General features: G+C 30.6%; 2 protein-coding genes across 2 annotated transcripts; both read right to left on the bottom strand.

The window, feature by feature from the left end:
• Nucleotides 1–1,598: 1,598 nt before the first annotated feature.
• LOC114389170 (abscisic acid 8'-hydroxylase 3-like) lies at nt 1,599–4,846 on the bottom strand. The gene is made up of 9 exons (XM_028349788.1): nt 4,582–4,846; nt 3,723–4,041; nt 3,481–3,633; nt 3,112–3,375; nt 2,942–3,028; nt 2,784–2,862; nt 2,568–2,674; nt 2,367–2,485; nt 1,599–1,878 (listed from the first exon to the last, which is right to left on the bottom strand). Exons 1-9 carry the CDS (start codon nt 4,788–4,790, stop codon nt 1,788–1,790), a joined length of 1,428 nt encoding a protein of 475 aa, XP_028205589.1. The 5' UTR covers nt 4,791–4,846; the 3' UTR covers nt 1,599–1,787.
• Nucleotides 4,847–7,058: 2,212 nt separating this feature from the next.
• LOC114389098 (transcription factor VIP1-like) lies at nt 7,059–11,241 on the bottom strand. The gene is made up of 4 exons (XM_028349695.1): nt 11,142–11,241; nt 8,954–9,087; nt 7,726–7,810; nt 7,059–7,375 (listed from the first exon to the last, which is right to left on the bottom strand). The coding sequence occupies exons 2-4, from the start codon at nt 9,041–9,043 to the stop codon at nt 7,296–7,298; spliced, it is 255 nt and encodes an 84-aa protein (XP_028205496.1). The 5' UTR covers nt 9,044–9,087; nt 11,142–11,241; the 3' UTR covers nt 7,059–7,295.
• Nucleotides 11,242–11,912: the final 671 nt, after the last annotated feature.

Raw genomic sequence — 11,912 nt, 5'->3', positions numbered from 1 at the left:
ACTTGCTGCACACACGTTTCATAACATGAGAATAAAATTAAATGTTTTAGAATTAAATTTTATAAGAAAATATGATTATAAATTTTGTTTGAAAAAAAAGAGTATGATAATAATTAACGTGAAAAATAAGTCGTAAACAACATTTTTTTTGAAAGAAAGATGTAAACAACATAAACTTTGTTAATTGGTGTACATGTCTTTATATTATAGAAGAAGATAATATAATTAAAAATTAGGAAATTTTAAACATGATACATGAAATAATTATTTGAATGATGTATAAAGTTTAAAAAGAAATGTTTATCTTTTCATTCATTAATATCGTTTCCAATAATATTAGATATTCATGCTGTGTTATAAAAATATTTTATATAGTTGAATTACTCGAACTTTGAAAAACCAATTTCACAATTGCATTGGTGTTGTGGTCCTAGAGAAATGGATATTCCATTTTAATTTGTTGGATTCTTTTGTAAAAAACGGAGAAGATAGAGTACAATTCATGCGTGCATAACAAATACATTCATTATTTATTTTAAGGACTTTCTTTTCTGGGCAATAATATAATAACAAAAACTTGATGAATTATGGATATAAAAGAATCGAAATTCAATACAAGTATTTAAAGAATATTACATTTCAGAATAATTTTTTTCCGTAACTAACCCCTTCAATTTAAATTGTTCATTATAAATTTAACGAAATTATATATTTACATTATTCACTATAAATTTCAGATAACTTATATGTTTAAAATTATTTATTTATTTATTAACGTAAAATACTCACAAGTAAAAATTTTGGATTTGTCATCGTCAATATCGACAACTAAAACTCACCTTCTTCATTTTCTATCCCATCCAAAACGTTGTCATAATGCTACTTAATTCACTTGGAAGTCAGTACTCTATGCAAAGATAAGACATACAGAGGTGAATGTAATGGTTAAAAAAAGAGAAATACTTATATAATTTCATGAAACCTAAGGAGGTATTGCAATTCGCTCTTTTAATTATTATGTCAAAATAAGCATTCATTTTGTACCATAACGTTATTGAGGTGTTTCCCAACACTGCTATTGGAATTGACTTTAGGTCAATACTCTAAAAAATGAGACTTAGGTTTTATTTTGGCTTAATTCCATTTCCATTTATGGTTAATCTAGTATGATGAACACCTCTAAACAAATCTGTAAATTTTGAACTTCAATAGTGTCAAGTTAATCAAATTTTGTGTGCATGAATCTAATCTTCTTACTTTTTTATGAGCTTCAATAACAAACTACAGACATTAAAAGTTTCAATATCAATTATCTAACAATGTAGGACTTAACTTTTCAAATAGCTAAACAATATTCAACAAGACAACAGAATCCTTGATGTTGCAGTCGCAAGAAAAAGTGTATTTTATGTCTAAATGAAGATTGTCTATAAAACTTTCAGTTTCATATACCAATTTTTTAAAGAATTCTTATGCTTTTACAGTCTGTTAAGCAATGCAATGACTAATACTGATGAGTGGATAACGAAGGGGGTGAAACAGAATCAACAGAATATTAATTATTTGTAGTTGCTTTCCGTACTAGCACTGTACCTACATACTGAAAAAGGAAATGTGAACTATTCATTGAGGATTAGTTTCTTTCCTCACAAGTAATAAAGCATGATTTGGTTCATAATTTCTCTCCATGCAACAACAATAAAGATACAATGATTCTGTTCATATACAACATTTTTCTGTGCTATCTCTTCTTCTGTTGTTTGCTTATAGTTTCTGGAGGAATCGTGTTATAGAGCTTCAACTATAATAGGATACTTGTTCTTTGGCATTCTTACAAGCGTTGGTTGCACAGAATTGTCTTCCTCCAGAGGTCTCCAACTGTAGCAATTTTTTTTAGTAAATAGTTAATGTACTGATAGTGGAAAGGGTTTTATAATATTATTCAATCACATTTTATTGTATGCAATTGTTGACTTTTACAATAATTAACTTATAAGTCATACTTATTATGATTTCCGATTGGTTGACAAGTGCATAGTATTAGAGATGTAGTTTGTGATTGGTAGTGAGCATATATAAAAACTAATGTAATCATCTGGTAATTATACCACTTCATTAAGCTAACAGAAAATTTTCAGTTTCTCTCAGTTTTTCTCTCTTCCTCTCCTCTGAAATCATGTTTCCTAACAAAGATATTAAACTCATGGAATATTTAGTTTAAACAAGGAAAATGAATATGGAAGAGACAAGGCTGAAATAAACAGAAAAGAATGTCATAGATGTTGTTTTGGAAAATCTAGTGTGATTGTCCATTTTCTAGGTGCAATGTGATTATCTTCACTATTCAAAATCTGTTCTAATCTTACTTGTATCTGTTGACAAGGTGATGGATGAAAACACAAATTTCTAGCTTGGCAAGGTTCATTCCAGGACACATACGTGGTCCACTACCAAATCCAAGAAAACTGAAAGGCCTCAGGGTTTCCTGCAATTGAATGAAAGTATCAATTTTGGGGTCCTTAGAAATAGAAATGGCTATTAAAGTCTCTTTTCAGGAAGAAACTTACATCAAATCTAGAGGGATCAAACTTTTCAGGATCTGAGAAAACTTCGGGGTCATGGTGTATAGAAACAACATCTAGGTTGACAGACCAACCTTTCTTAATTTTATAACCTGCCAAATTTAACATCAACTTTGAGTCTCATTCAAAAAACAACAGTTTCAACATACACACACAAATACACATTATATAGCCATATTTAGCCATTCTGTATTGCCATACCATCAATTTCAAAATCCTGGGATGCCTTTCTTGAAAACCAAGGTAGTATTGTGGCTCTTCGAAGAGTTTCGCTGATCACCTGAAATTTAAATGACCGATAATCTTGGTGAGATGTGAAAACTTGAAGTTACTTGCAAGCTAAAATTATTGTTGCTCACTTTAGCTGTGTAAGGCATGTTATTAACTTCAGCCCAAGTAAGATCTGTTCCACTCTTTCTGTTGGCGACAATTTGTCTGTGTTCCTCCTGCAAAACATCGCATTCAGGAGGATAAATTTTAAAATCTTCAAACATCCAAAGGAGAAGACTATAGGGGATTCAATACTTACTCTCAATTGTTCCAAAACAATTGGATTTTCACCAAGAAATTTGATGAGCCATGTAAGAGCAGCTGTTGTGGTATCATGGCCTGCAACCAGCAGAGTTAATATATTATCCTTCAATTGTTTATCTGTGAGTTTATTTTCATCTTCTTCTCCATCCTCTTTGCTATGTTTCATAACTAAGGATCCTAAGAAATCCTGTTGAAATTCTTGGCCACTTCTCCTCCGCGAAATTGTAGAATCCAACATCTCATACATCCTATCCCGAGCCTGCACACATTTATAGCATTGCATCAGAGATGAGAGTTCAGTGATCTTCAAAATTTAATCAGTGCACATATTTACTGTGAGGTTAGTTATGCAAGATTTTGTTACCTTGATACCACGATGAAATGCTGTCCCTGGAAGTTTAAATGGCAAAGAGGCAAATGAGGAAGAGATAATCTTAAAATTTGACCTGAACTTTTCCTGTTCCTCTCCAGAAGGCTCTAAACTCATGATCATATGTCCAATCACTTTTAGAGTAAACTGTAATATTCAAAATTTCAATTACTTAGTATGGAATGAAATGTATAACCAAATAAGAATTTTTCTTTGATAACTTATAGGCACTCAACTGTAGAAGCCTCTTTAAGAACCAGGACTTTCCTTCCTTGCCATTGATCTAATGTTTCCATTGCCTGAGTATTGATAAAATGGAAATATTTTTTCAGTCCATCTATTGATAAAGGTTCACCAATCAGCCTTCTTAGCCTTTTGTGTGCCTCTCCAGTGGTTTGCAGCAAACTGGTGGGGCCCAGAACTTGCTGGCCAGTGTAAAACAGATTCAAACTCACAATCCCATCTTTTCCAGTTAACAAAATCTTACTTGCTTCTCTCCCAGTCATGAAGACAGTGAATCTCCCCAGCACAAAGCTCTTGAAAACCTTTCCATATCTATGAGAAAATAAAAGTTATCAAAGAAAAAGAAAATCCTAGGAATTCTTTAGCTCCTAGCATGTAATTGTAAAAAGAAAAGTATAAAGGTTTTTTACACTATCATGTCAATGGGGTGTCATGTACTTGGAATCGGTTGTCTTGTCAATAATTACTTTAAAAGGTTTAATTATGTTTTTAATCCATAAAACTAAGTGTATGTCTTTTCTAATTCTCTAAAGAAAATTATATTTTTTAGTTTTTCAAATTAAAAAATACTCCTTTAGTCACTCTATCAGAGTTTGAGAGACTAAAAGATACAAATTTTTATTTGAGAAGAGTAACTAAAAAGAATATTTTTCGAATTTCAAAGACTAAAAAATACATTTTTATTTGAGGGACTAAAAAAACAACTGTGTAAACTTGAGAGACTAAAAACATACATAAGATATAGATATACTTATTGTGATTTCTAATTAGTTGATAATAACTGTGTAAATTTTTAAACTGTGTATCAAGAGTAACTAATTTCTAAGATTTGATATTATATATTTTTTTTACCTCTTTTGCCTCTTGTTCATGAAGCTAAAGATTCCGGAGGGACTTGAAAAATCAGAGAGGAATGAGAAACTCTCTCCCACAATAGGCCAACCAAGGCTGCCAGGGATGCCTTCCATTGCTTTAGGAGAACGAGTAACACACAACAAGAAGAGAACCATTAACACTAACGAGGAAAGGATCAACGAGAGCAGCAAAATGATCAGCTCCATTCCTACTTACTATACAAGGTGCAACTATTAGTTGTATCTGTCTTGAGCACCTTGTGCCTAGGACATTAGTGATAGATTTAAGATTTGACATAAAGAAGATGTTTATATTTATATCTATATTGTAGTCAATTAAACTGCAGGCCAAAATTACTTTGTAAAGGTGACGACATGTACTGTGAACATTTTGAAGCAGTAAATCCAAAAAATTTCTTTGGTAGAATCTCAGGGCATTCTTTGTTCTTGTTGATGGTGTTATGAATTATGATGTTGATTGCTGGATTGACAGAATTAGTCCATTTAGGGATTTAGCATTTTGAAACAGCAAAATATCAAATTGCCGTCCTTGGACTACCTGCTTGAAGTGAATAGCTATCTGCTTTTTGTATTATAATATGAAAGGAAGACTTTAGACTTATCTGCTCAAAATTTCAAGATTCGTTGGTCAAAAGTATTTTACCAAATTATGGAGCAAATTATAGTAATGTCACTCCATCTTTTATCAAATTACACATAACTCTACTCCTTTTTATTTAATTTCCTATACTAATCATATTTTAAGTTTGAAAACATTACACTAGATCTTTTTATACACACCTTTAAATTTTACACTAACACTTTCTACAAGGAATATAAGGAAGGTGAAACATACCATTTTTTTTAATATGAGTAGATTACAATCCAATACCATAATATCTTTACAAATAACAATGAACCATTTTGTTTTAGTAAGCTTAATATAAGAATATTATAATAAAATCATTTATCTCTCCTCTATCTCCTCTTAATTATTAAACTCTCGAATATTATCTCCTCTTTCCTCTTTTATATCAACATTAAAGTTTTAATCACTCTCCTCTCTCCTCTCACCATAATATAAATTTATTATCAAAATTTGTATAATACAAGAATGAATGTATATTTCAATTTATTTTTTTAGTGAAATTATATTTCAATATATAATTATTTAAAAAAATTCAGATACATATTAAGGGAAAGTACGTCAAATTAATATGAAAATGTTTTTCTAATAATTTTTCTCAATTTTTTAAAAGCAATCAGGAAATTTGGTTCAAATTACTTGATTAATTTATTTTATTGATAACTTACTTTGATATAGGTAACTTGGCCTCACGTAATTTATCAACTTATTAGGCTCCCTCTGATTTATTAACTTTTTTTCAACCAAATTGATAAATTTGGCCTCCACGTAAATGTCCCAAAAATTTTATAAAATAAAAAACTATAAATTTGATTCCACGTAAATGTAGCTGAAATTTTAAAAAAAAAAATTGATCCCCATGTAAATGCATCTGATTATACATTATTCTCTAAAAATTAAATTGAAATATATATTCATTTTCATAATATACAGATTCTCATATTATACATATTCACTTAAAAAGTAAGTGAAAATATATCGATTTTGATGATAAATTTATATTGTAAACTGATGGAAGAGGAGAGAGATTAAAAAAGTAATGCGGATAAGAGAGGAGAAAATATATGATGTTTAAAATTTTTAATGCTAGTTAGGGATGTGAGAGAAGAAATAAATGATTTTAGTGCAACATCCTTATATTAATCTTATTATAATAAAACAAAATGACTCTTATTTTTTTCTAAAACTTATCATGTTAGCTGCTAATCTACTCGTACTAAAAAATGTAAATTAGTAATTATATATATATATATATATATATATATATATATTCTCGAGCAAGGCTAACAACATAGTCCTTGATGAATTCTTCTTAATACAATCTATTGAATAAATAATACAGTTAAATCTAATTTTTTATATTTTAAAATAATTATATTTATTATTTATATTTCTGATTTTTGAATATTTTAATTTTTTTATATAAGATTGATTGTGTGGTTAAAAAATTGTGAATTAAATTTCTTTTACTAATAAATTAATAATTAATATTTATTGATGAAAAAAATTTAAAGTTGAATAATTTAGTAGGATACTAAAAGCAGGCTATCTTTTCTTGTCCCATTACCAATCAAACAAGCTTACCCACTAATAGAACATAAATAAAATGTACTTAAATCATGAAGATAAGCACGAAAATTAATGTTGACATTCTCATCATGCTAGCTAGATGGTTAAAATACGAAAAGTTTCGAACTTACAATATTAGAACCCTAGCCGAGGCGTACTGAGAAGATGCTTTCCAAAATTATTGCTATTTAATTCCAAAAGCTAATTACTACAGTATTATCAACTAGTCTTTCAACATCTTTATTGTGTTACTTTCATTCTTATCTTCAAAAGAAATGTTACTTTCATTCATCCAAAAAGCTATAAAACATAAATTTCAAAGGTTGTGCTTCCAATCCAGAATTAGAGAAAATAAACATCACTAAAATGCATAATAATGTACCCTTCACAAGTCTCACCACACACAAACTCATAATTAAATTACTACTGCTATTATGAGCTACTTCTGCTAATTGATGTTCATCAAGTTGGAGCAATTTTGTCCATTGAAAGGTTGCTCAAAGGGAGGAACGTCTACCATAACGACCATTTCTTGCCCTAAGGCGCTTTAATTCTTCCCGTTGCGCCTTACTGACCTCTGCAATTACATATTGTAGCCATGTTTATATTCATGCGTTAAATTTGAAACACGCAAATGAAAAAATCTGCAACTTCACAAATTTCAAGCAATAATAATTTCCCTAGACTTAATTTTTTTTTTTGTTTTGAAAAATGTGCATTAGGGTTCCTCAATTCTTTCATAGGCATGATTTAGGAAAGAGGTAAAATTGACACACACGATGATTCATGAGATGAAGTTCATAAAACAGATTTACCTATGTATTGATTGAACCTTATTTCTTTATCCAATTTAACATGAATTGATTGATAAAAAGGGGACATCACATTCAATTTTTTAGGCATAAACAAATACGAAATGATGCACACCGTCTTTAAACTGTGCTTCTTTCCTCAGAGCCTCTACGATCTTTCTCAGCCCCTTAATCCTTTCATCTGAATCCATACATTCTCTCTGCATCATATGAGACATTGATAAGTTAGCTGATTTTCTCTTCTATTCCTTGTTATGCATGTGTACAAAATTGAATTTAACAAAAATACTAAGAGAGTACTGCTACATCGAATTTTTTGATAAACTTTGTTAAGCCTTAAGGGTGGGTGTCAGATACGTTCAAGTGGTGGGAACCACTCATCTTCCATGAGTCACATGATGAAAAAGCACCAATTTAAGTTTTGAATTTGTAATGTAATTAAACAAGCCAACCTACTTCAATGATGTAAAATAGTTTTGGAAAAACTATATAGGGTAGGATTTAGGTCTCCATTATGTTTGTGTGTAAAAATAATGAGACTATTGTACAGTGTACGCCTCATGTAAAATTTTTGGCAAAGAAAGAATGAAATTGTTAGAATACAAAATCAATTTGCTTGTTCAAAACAAAAACACTCAAGTCATGTAAATAGAGAAGATATTCAATGATAAAACTAAAGATATATGATGCAACAAGGGAGTTTGATTACAAAATCACCCATAACCCATCCCAACCCACCTTCACCATTTGCACTAAAAGTATGACCAGATTTTGACACAACTATATTAACCAAAGAAAAGTGTCCTCTCATCTACAATTGTAAACTATTTTTTTAAGGCAAAAGGAGGAGAGAGGCCGAGTCAAGCGCTTGCAGTGACCCCGACTAGGTTGGCATCCTTACAAACACCCAACAAGGAAGCCAACTTCCGAATTCATTAAATTAAAAGAAAAGAAAGGGGATCTACGATTGTAAACTGATATGCAACAAGAGTATTCAGTGCATATATTTTTCAAGATTTTGATACATGATATATATGATCTGTAGTTGATTTAGATCACCATGTGATTCTTTTATTGGCCATGACTCTTTCCAAACAAAAGGATAACAAACCAGCATAATTATTAGTCTTCTAGTCCTCAATTTTGTTTTGGACCCAAATTCTAATTTCTAAACGCTATAGATATGTTTTCATGACCAATGCTATTCTTTTCCTAATTTCTATGCATAAGTAAATCTACACCACCGTTAGTGTTGCAGGGCTCCATCAAACACTGACAAGAACAATTTACCAAATTCATGTTTATTCATCATCAATATGAAAAACGGAAAGGAAAGAACATACCCGAAGCCTGGCAATATTTGCTGTGAGGTTAGCATATTTAATCTTAAGCTTCTGCACCCTCTTCCACAGAATTATGTAACGAATCTTCATCTCCTTTAATGGGACGTACAGAAGATTGCCTATTAGCAAGAATCCTGCAAACCCACAATATTCCAAATCCAATCCCACACCAGTGCATCAAACCAATAATTTTCCCATAATCCAAACACCCCTTAGCCAATGCTGTAATATCCTAAGGGTATTACCCTTAGATTACATTTTAACATCAAATGTGAATAATAAAAAATATATTACTGTCAAGTAACATCATCATATACATATCAAAAAGGACATTTTCCAACATAAGAAACTCTATACTAAAAGAATAATTACATAACTAAGTGTCTAAAAAGTAATAAGCCAAAGACATTAATTCACAAAAACATAGCATCTGCATGACCAGAGTCTTCATTCTCCAAAATCTACTCAATCTAGAACATGAAATCTAAACTAATGGGACACGGTCTAAGCAAGTGCTAGACATGACCCCATATACTTATAAAATCCATGGAAGCAACATAAACATATAGCTAGCTAGGGGAGTTCACAAGCGAGGTTGAGTTAGATTTGGCGAAACTCATTACTTAATCCAATCAAATTTTGAATAGGTTTGGTTGGATTAATATTTTGAATTTTTTTTATAATACCCAACCCAAACCAACTCATTCACAAATGGGTTTTTTTTTATTTAAATTTAGTATTTTTCTTAAAAGCTAAAATTTTATTAAAATACACCTAAATTTAACATAAAGGTAGTAGGATGGGGATACACATCCTTTACCCAAATTTATAAGCTAATATAAAAGAATAATATAAAAACAAATGCATAAAAACTCCATCAATGTCTTTTAATCTAGAATGTCAGGGTTAAAATAAATGTGTGTAAGTGTATTATGTTGTCCTCACTAGCCACTACTACAACTATTAGTCTAATAATAATAATATTTTTATTATTTAATTTTTAATTTAAAAATATATATTATGAAATATATATATATATATATATAATAATTTAATATTAAAAAGATGTTCATGGGTCGGGTCAGTGAGTGCAAGAATTAAAATCTTGTGACAACCCAAAAGTTAAGTAGTTTGAATGGATTGATTTGGGCTCAACTAAAACACATTAAACATCCAACGTGTTTGGGTCAATTCGAGTGGCTCATACTCGTGAACATCCTTACATGTAGCTTCACTTCAACATTGGCAAAAGCATAAACATAAACTTAGACATCAAGTTTTGCATGCTTAACATCATTTCTTTCTTTGTCTTTTTTGTCCTATGACAAGTATTGAACTTAAACTTCCAAGTAGTGTCCCCCCTTGTTCTCATATCATGACCTTGCATTTATTTCACCCTCCGACTCGAGCAGCCTTTACCACATTTTTTGGGATGAGAAGTGGCAGAACCTCACCGATCATCCAAAGAAGGCATCTCAAATCTTATTGCATGCATCTTCCTTTTTAAGACATTTGAACAACAATTATAGTATCAAAAGGGTTGGTGTCCTTCTTCAATTCATTCAAAAGAAACACAATTAACATTCCATCGTGCGTGAAAATTTAGTGTCTTTAAGGAGTGAGATACAATTTAAAAGAAAGTTATACATGATTAAGGATGAAAAACAAAAAATATAGTGTTTCGGAGCTTCCAACTAGAATGTTCTCACGTTTAGCTTCAAGCTTAGAATGCTCAAGCCCTTTACTTCCTCTCTCACACTTAGCTTGAGAAGTTCTACACTTAGCCTGAAGCCCATGCTAAGATTGAGAAAATTTCACGCTTAGCCTTAAGTCCCTAGAGCTAAATCTTCAATTTGTGCTTCTTAAGCTAAGCCTCACAAATCCCAAGCTTAGTGTAGAGCTTAATTTTTGGGCAAAATGTAGGGAGTTTCAATTTTAGAAATTTCTAGGCCATTAATGACTTCCCAACCAGTTCTAAACATCATAAAAGACACATGAATGGTCCATCAAACATTAATACACCAAACAAACATCTAATAACTCATAAATCATGCAACCCAAATAAAATTCCCAAATTTACCAAGTTAGGGTTCAAACCAAACTTTCCCAAATCAAACAATATAATACATGTTCAAAAGGAAAAAAAAAAAGAAGAAGAAGAAGAAGGAAACGAATAGGAAGTACTCACTCAATAATGTCAAGAGTGTGGGTGGGTGTGGGTCTCCCTTGATATTTCTTCCTTCTACTCCTTTCTCCTTCTTCCTTCTTTCCTTATCTTTTTCAAGTGAGTTACGACTTACGAGAGGGGTAAGAGAAAGGGAAGGGTTTTAGTGCTTGCTCTAAGAAGATCATGGACCTTCTATTGGGCCTAAGAGGCTTTTCTCTCTTAACTATGACTTACTCCATTCTTTAACCCGTATTGGGCCTAAGAGGATCATGTGCCCCTAAGTGTAAAACACATAATGTAGAATAAAAAACATAAATAAATAGCATCACATTAGGTAATAATAATAATAATAATAATAATAATAATAATAATAATAATAAGTGATATTATCACCGGTGTTCTATTTTTGGAGTGTTACAAATGGTCTAAAAAAGTATCATTAGTGTGGGATTAAGATGCATGACAATAATTAATGGCCAATAGCTATGTTACTAGAGTTGACAAAATATTCACTTTCAAATTTATTGAAAACCATAAATCATTTGGAGAATTTATTGAATAGGTAGGTAAATTTTGAAAATTTTGAGTTTTGCTTATTTAAAAATTTTGAGAATTTTATAATTTTTAATAAATATTAATTAAAAATAAAAGTATTTGTATGTCGCTTTGTTTCATACTTAAAGTCTAAAAAAAAGAATATTATGCTTATGCGACATCAATTAACCCTTTACCCAAAAATAAAAAATACAAACAGAATTGTACTAGAAGAGATTGCTTTTTCGACAATAAAAG

This window comes from Glycine soja, chromosome 16 (genome assembly GCF_004193775.1).
Source record: "Glycine soja cultivar W05 chromosome 16, ASM419377v2, whole genome shotgun sequence".
Taxonomy (NCBI): domain Eukaryota; kingdom Viridiplantae; phylum Streptophyta; class Magnoliopsida; order Fabales; family Fabaceae; genus Glycine; species Glycine soja.
This window is presented reverse-complemented; position numbering and strand designations above follow the sequence as displayed.

Excerpts from the sequence above, each read along its gene's own strand:
- LOC114389170 (XM_028349788.1), bottom strand. The coding sequence starts at position 4,790 with ATGGAGCTGATCATTTTGCTGCTCTCGTTGATCCTTTCCTCGTTAGTG. Across the intron at positions 3,634-3,722 it reads TTCTTAAAGAGGCTTCTACA|TTTACTCTAAAAGTGATTGG; the intron begins GTTGAGTGCCTA and ends TGAATATTACAG. Across the intron at positions 2,675-2,783 it reads CCAGGATTTTGAAATTGATG|GTTATAAAATTAAGAAAGGT; the intron begins GTATGGCAATAC and ends TAAATTTGGCAG.
- LOC114389098 (XM_028349695.1), bottom strand. The coding sequence starts at position 9,043 with ATGAAGATTCGTTACATAATTCTGTGGAAGAGGGTGCAGAAGCTTAAG. Across the intron at positions 7,811-8,953 it reads CAAATATTGCCAGGCTTCGG|AGAGAATGTATGGATTCAGA; the intron begins GTATGTTCTTTC and ends CATATGATGCAG. Across the intron at positions 7,376-7,725 it reads AGAAGCACAGTTTAAAGACG|AGGTCAGTAAGGCGCAACGG; the intron begins GTGTGCATCATT and ends ATGTAATTGCAG.